General features: G+C 46.1%; 1 protein-coding gene across 1 annotated transcript; it reads left to right on the top strand.

Annotated features, from left to right (window-relative positions):
• Positions 1 to 924: 924 nt before the first annotated feature.
• Positions 925 to 2,238, top strand: LOC109781074 (probable aquaporin TIP2-2). The gene is made up of 3 exons (XM_020339658.4): positions 925 to 1,177; positions 1,279 to 1,526; positions 1,620 to 2,238. The coding sequence occupies exons 1-3, from the start codon at positions 1,048 to 1,050 to the stop codon at positions 1,986 to 1,988; spliced, it is 747 nt and encodes a 248-aa protein (XP_020195247.1). The 5' UTR covers positions 925 to 1,047; the 3' UTR covers positions 1,989 to 2,238.
• Positions 2,239 to 7,435: the final 5,197 nt, after the last annotated feature.

Here is a 7,435-nt window from a genome sequence, read left to right on the forward strand (position 1 = left end):
GAATTGAAGATGAAGAGGTTGAGAGAGATGGTCTTCGAAGATTTGTCGTCATCCGAAGAGGAAGAAGATGACGAAGACTTTGAAATTGTTCTTTGCATGATTTTCAATGATGATATTCGGCGGCCTAGCAGAGGCTCACAATTTGGTAGCATACAACTCAATTGTGATAGAGCGGTGGGCCATGCCAAGATAATGAGATGCTACTTTGATCCAAATTCAACCTATCCGGAGAAGTACTTTCGCCGGCGCTTTCGGATGCACACAAGTCTTTTCTGGCCATTGCAAAAGTCGTTGAGAAGTATGATGAATGGTTTAAGTTTCGAAGAAATGCATGCGGAGAGATAAGTGCAAGTGCTCTGATGAAGTGCATTGTGGCTGTTCGAGTTTTGGCATATAGGTGTTGGTCCGATGCAATTGATGACTATGTACGCATTGGTGGCCACACAATCTTGGAGGCCGTTCGAAGGTTCACTAAAGCAGTGGTTGACATTTTTGGACCGGAGTACTTGAGGACACCCAACGAGGAAGATATGCAGAGGCTAATGGTAGAGAGTGAAGCAAGAGGATGGTCAGGGATGCTTGGGTCACTTGACTGTATGCACTGGATCTGAAAAATTGTTCTGCAGATGAAAGGATCAGTACAAAGACCACTGCAACTACATATGTGTGCTAATATGTAGTTGCAGTGTGAACTAGAATTTCCTAAGTTAGAAAAACAAAATTATACCCCGTTATATTTAAGGGATCGGTCCAGCCAAAAGTTAGTAGTGTAAATATATTTTACTAAGCTTTACTCTGCCGGATCCTCCTCAATTTTATAGTTGATCGGCTAGAATTAGCCTAAGTATCCCTAGTGGCTTGCACAAAGGTATTATACACGAACCTAACACCAAAAATAGGCATATATTTTATCTTATTTCAAAATGAACAGCCGCTCAGCCCAGCCCATCTATAAAGCTCAGTGGCCGAGTCACTGATCCGTATTCTAAGCGACAACATTCTACCTCTCATCCTCCCACTTCCTTTTCTCGGCCATTCTAAGCCACCATGCCGGGCTCCATCGCCTTCGGTCGCTTCGATGACTCCTTCAGCTTGGCCTCTTTCAGGGCCTACATCGCCGAGTTCATCTCCACCCTCATCTTCGTCTTCGCCGGCGTCGGCTCTGTCATCGCCTACAGTAAGAAGTTCTGTTTCAATTACCGCACATGCATGCTCTGCTCGTATGGCTAAAGTGGAAGACGACGACTGCGTGCTAACAAAAAAGTTGAAAAATTGCAGCCAAGGTGAGCGGCGGCGCGCCGCTTGACCCATCCGGGCTGATCGCCGTGGCGATTTGCCACGGGTTTGGGCTGTTCGTCGCGGTCGCCATCGGCGCCAACATCTCCGGCGGCCATGTGAACCCTGCCGTCACCTTCGGCCTCGCCCTCGGCGGCCAGATCACCATCCTCACCGGCATCTTCTACTGGGTTGCCCAGCTCCTCGGCGCCATCGTCGGCGCCTTCCTCGTCCAGTTCTGCACCGGCGTGGTACGTATCCTCAGCCCATGCATATGTGTGCGCTTTTCCGGCCGGTGGAGCACGAAAACGAACGACACTAATACGGACTGTTTCCTTTCTCAGGCCACCCCTACACACGGGCTTTCCGGCGTGGGCGCCTTTGAGGGCGTCGTGATGGAGATCATCGTCACCTTCGGGCTCGTCTACACCGTGTACGCCACCGCCGCCGACCCCAAGAAGGGATCCCTCGGCACCATCGCCCCCATCGCCATCGGCTTCATCGTCGGCGCCAACATCCTCGTGGCCGGCCCCTTCTCCGGCGGGTCCATGAACCCTGCACGCTCCTTCGGCCCCGCCGTTGCCAGCGGCGACTTCACCAACATCTGGGTCTACTGGGCCGGCCCGCTCATCGGCGGTGGCCTCGCCGGCGTCGTCTACCGATACCTATACATGTGCGACGACCACAGCCCCGTCGCCGGCAACGACTACTAAGCCAGCCATGGGAAGAGTCGTTCGGTCCATAATGCCTTCGGCAACATAAAAAGTGCGTACGTGGTGGGCAGTCTCACGAATGTCTCGATGATGTGAAGAACATCCTGTTGTTTGGTTCAGATCGAAGCTGTAGCTGGATGATGCATGTTCCTTTATCTGTAAAATGTGATGTTGTGAAGTTGGTGGGGTTTGAGAATTCTTCAGTTGAGTTTCCTTATGCGATTCAATAAGAACATCATTGTTTAGTGCATCCAAGACCTCGCTGTGATCCTTCTCTGTTTGTACTTTTTTTTCCCGAATTTTCTCTGTTTGTGTTATGTGTGATTATCGCCCGTATATCGATTTGGAGCTACATATTTTTTTCACCACGTTACTGCATCCTGGTGGTTTCTTCTTCAGCTTTTATAATGCATTCTTCAGACATGAATGAGAAACCACAGCAACAAGTTCATGCCTAGCTCTTCACCATCTTCTCTTCACCATCTTCTGAGAGCATCTCCAACAGCGACGCCAAAAAACACGCGCGCGCTAAACTGATGCGCGGGGCATTTTGGCGCGCTCCAGCGGCGGCGGGAAACTAGTGCGCGCGGGAAACGATTGCGCGCGGGAAAAGGCGGCAACTCATGCGCTAGATTTGGCGCACCGCTTCGAGCGCGCCTATAAATTGCGGCGCTCGCCACGCGGCCTCCACACTTCCACGCGCGCTCTCCCCGCTCACTCTGCCGCTTGCTCGCCGCTTCCTTGCTCCCGCCACCACCGCGCCACCATGCCGCCGCGCCGCCGGGGATCGTCTGGCTACCGCGGCGTCCGCGAGCGCCCCGGCGGCACCTACTATGCCGAGATCCGGTCCGGCGACGTCCGGCTCGGCCTCGGCACGTTCGGGACCGGGCACGAGGCCGCCCGAGCGTACGACGCGGCGGCGTGGCGTCTAGAGAGGCCGCCGGCGCAGATGAACTTCCGCGACGTCTTCACGCGCGAGCAGGCGTAGTCTGTCGCCCCTCCGCCTCGTCTTATCACGGACCAGGACCGTGCGGAGCACCGTCGGCGGCAGCGCCGCCTCCTCATCGCCGAGGAGGACGAGCGAGCCATGGCGGAGTGGCGCCGGCGCCACCCGGAGGACGTCGCGGCGGAGCGCGCCTTCTGGGCGGAAAGGACAACAAAGCGCCGCGCGGAGCGGTTGGACAGGCGTCAGCGGAAGGCCCTGGCGATATCGTTGAAGCAAGTGGGGTGTCGATCTTTGGGGATAATGATCCTCGTTGGAAGGACACGTGGATCGATACCTCGGACAACACCAGTCCGGATGAGGACGAGGACGACTCGGAGTAGGTTGTAGTTGCACCGTAGTATGTAGTTGCATTGTAGTTTTCAATGTAGTTGCACCGTAGTTTTATCTATGTATCATTTATCTATCTATGCTATGAACTATGTAAAATATCTATGTATTGTTTTTATATGAATTTTATATGTATTGTTTTTTATTAAAAAAATATGTATGCAATGTTCGTGCGATAGCACGTGCTGTATTTTAGCGCGCCTGCTGAAGCTACGCGCGTGCGCTAAATTTTAGCGCGGCTGCTGGAGCCAGCGCTGCCCGCCGTGCTTTTCTAGACGATGAGCGCGTTGCAAAGTACTTTTTAGCGCGCCGTGCGTTGGGCGGCTGTTGGAGATGATCTGATAAGACAACTAGCCCAGTGTAGTGTCACATTCTCCAGCAACACAATTGACGACACATGGTTCCAATAACACGAATTCGCACGGAGGAGGTGCGAATTCTTTGGGTATTTTAGGGTGAATTCTTGGGTATTGGATAGAGAGGGAGATGACACGCAGGCATGAGGGGTGAATATTGTGTAACTCAATTCCCCGGATATGAGACGATGACACCCCTAAAGTACGCGAAAACTATATCTCGGTTATTACGGGAGCAACTCCCATCTCGCCTCAAGATTTTCGTGTGGCGTGCAGTACCGAGCAGACACATTTCTACCGTTTGTTCATGCTCGCTATTTGGTGTGTTCGCTGCTGCTGTTTTCTTTGTTTGTTTATCTTTTTCGTTTCATTTGTTTTTTCTTTCGGTTTTTATTTGTTTCTTTCCTGATTTTCTTCGTTTTCCATCAGTTTTCTTTGTTTTATTCGTGGTTTTCACTTTTTTTTTTCTGTTTTGCTCGTTTCTTTCTTGGTTTTCAATGGGTTTTCCTAATTTTTTTCTTTGTTTTATTTTTTTCCTGGTTTTCTTTGTGTTTTTCTTAGTTTTTCATTGTTTCTATTCTTTTGCAGGTTATCTTTGGCTTTTATTTTCCCTTTTTGATTTTTGTTTCTTTCTCGGTTTTCATCGTTTTTGTTGTTTATTTTTGACGGTTTCCATCGGGGTTTTCAAGACATGATTAAAAATATTCATATACATCTAAAAAAGTTTTTTGTGTACAGGTTGAACATTTTCTCAATACGTAAATAACATTTTTTTCATATATATGTTTCAATGCATATTTTATTTTTCGTACACATTATACATTTTTGGAATACATATAAAACATTTTTTATATTCCTTTAACATATTTGAAATACATTATTTGCATTTTTTCAAACATAATTTTAATTTTAAAAAAATTCCATACGCTTGTACATTTTTCTTATACATTAGGAATAATTGATATATACACATTTCTTATTTTTCTAATGCATGGCCAACATTTTTTGAAATATTTGTTTTGATATCTACTTGTTTCCATACATCTTGTACATTTTTCTCATACAACAGGAACATTTTTTTATACATGTTTAACATTATTTAAATATGTGATTAACATTTATTTAAAATAGATGTTTTCTATGTCTACTTTTTCATACATGTTGCACATTTTTCGTATACATCTGAAACGTTTTTTGTGCACATTTAACATTTTTGAAAAATATGTGTTTGAACTTTTTTGAATATGAATTAAATACTTTTTTGAATACATCATTTTTTTAAATACATCTGAAACATTTTTTGTACACATTAAACTTTTTTGAATGCTATCAACATTTTTAGAATTGAAGCTAACAGCTTTTCTACACTATGCTAACATTTGTTTCAAGTTCATGATTTTTAAGAAGGTTTCAATAAATTTAAGTTTTGGAATGTTTGTATTTAGAATATTTTTTGAAAATATAAACAAATGTAAAAACATAGAATGAATGAACGAACGAAAATTGAAAGAAACAGTGACTCGTTACAGAATTGCTTCATGACATAAGCGAGGCATAGGCGCACCCTCTAGAGTAACTCGGCCTGGATGGTGATGGGTTTTAGTCGAGGATTGTCGGCCCATGCCCTCGCTTCATCATCCTTGGTTGGTCTAAGACTTAACCCCCGGTCCCTCCACTAAGAAGAATTGGCTTTTATGTCTTAAAAAAGAATTGGCCTGCTTATAAGCCAACAATTGTGAGAACTGTGGCTTTATGCCATTAAGCAATTCTGTCTACAGAATGTAGGTTTTGCCCCCCCCCCCCCACTGCACATATAGGCAAGTGATGTTCTGAAAGTGCACAAAACTAGTTAAAGCACACTTTCAGAGAGTATTGTCCGAGTTTAAATACCGTTCCAACGAAGAAGAGCGTAGGTGATACATGTATTTTGCATCACAAATTTTTAAGATAAATGCTCTACTTCCTGCATATTTGATCACCGCTCCATCATTTTTACTTTGAGTTAATCTTAAATTGCAGAGAATTACTGGAGGGACAATTGCAGTGGCAGCGCCCACCAATCGAACTCCCGGTCCAGTGACCTTTATTATGCGCTTGCTCCTATGGTGGCGCACTAGGGCAAGGCAGCCACCAGCCCTTACCACCGCACCCCGCGGCCGGCAGCCACCCACTAGCGCAACAGGAAGACCTCACGATTGGTGGTGTATCATGGTCGGGTCGGGTTCCAAGGGAAGGGGGAGGGGTTAGGGGAGGACAGAGGGGCGCCTAGCGCTGCATAAGGCTTTGCTTGGTGGCAAGAAGGGGGGGAGGATGAGGCAGGGTTAGCTGTGGCAATGGGGATCACCCCACGTCGCCTTCCGTGTCACCCTGGGGAGGCGACGTTGGGGCCAGTTTAATTTTTTTTTAATCATCGAGGTGTGTATGTGTCCAACTGCAGACCATCACAGCTCGCACTATGGTACATTGGATTTCAACTGATATGTAGCATGGGACTTGCAGATATATTTCATGGGTGTCACGCCCCAAGTGAGTCTTAGCCGTGACAATCGCCACATGCTTATAAATCTGATTTATAAGCATGTTAGGCTAGTAAACAAATTATTTTCTAATATGCACAAGAGCCAACTTTATTCATTACTAGCTATTACAAAGGTTATGATACATGCAACTCCTTTATTTATTCCCAACCCGTAGAGCTACTCCTACTGTTCATCATTCTCATCAGCACATCCATCATTTGCTACTTCTGCAAAATCAACAACAATAGCAAGAATGAGTATGATCTCATACTCAGCAAGCACACGGATACAAAGGAACTTCTCTCGGCAAAAGTGACAAAACACAAGGGTTGGTTGTAAAAAAAAGAGTTTGATGGCACAGGAAGATAATGGAGATTAATTTAAAGAAAAGAAAAGAAATAACTGGCATCACATATGACCGCAAGCTTCCCAACCCGGGAGTCACAGGGGTGAAAATTTCACACTTTTACGCTCTTAAGAGGGGTACTCTGACGTCGACAGCCTCGACTAGAACCACACAGGCGCTAGTAGAGCAGAGCTCTTTATTCCCCCAAGAACCGACCACTCGACTTACTAGTGTCGATCGCTCCTACGGATCCATCATCGACACGCTTCCGAACGAGTGGCGTTCTTAGCGGAGAACTCAGACAGTCCCATACCTGAACTATGACCGGTACAATACGTTTGCCGTCGTGATACCAGATTTTTATAAATTTACTAGACAAAGATTAGCAAGAGGAAATACATGCAAGACCAAGATAAATATCTCTAGGCTTTTCACAGAACCAACCATCCATGCATGAGCCATTAATCCATGTGCTCACATGCATGTACCAATGATTTCTCCACCGTGATCATAAACCAAAAAGGTAGTACTGTGGTATGCATGCTAGCTTCAAGAGATGTACAGGAATCAAATCATATGAACAGTGCACATTATAGAGCTTGAGAAGTACTACTAGATGTAGAGCATGGCATGAATAGTGAGACAAACAAGGAATAGAACAGCTAGAAAGGCTAGATGGAACGCATGCTTGCCTGACTCGCTGACTCGCTGCTTCCTCCGAGCGCTCTTGCCGATCAGCGTGATTCTACTCCATGCAAAGCTAGCTAGTGAACTGGTTTGTATGTTGGGATGAGTACTACAGCGTGCTCTTGCCCATCTATTTATAGGCATGGTAGGGTAGGGAATGGAGCTGGATAAGTGTAACTCAGCAGCCTCGGTGTCTCTAGTTTTAC

This window comes from Aegilops tauschii, chromosome 7, assembly GCF_002575655.3.
Source record: "Aegilops tauschii subsp. strangulata cultivar AL8/78 chromosome 7, Aet v6.0, whole genome shotgun sequence".
Lineage (NCBI taxonomy): Eukaryota > Viridiplantae > Streptophyta > Magnoliopsida > Poales > Poaceae > Aegilops > Aegilops tauschii.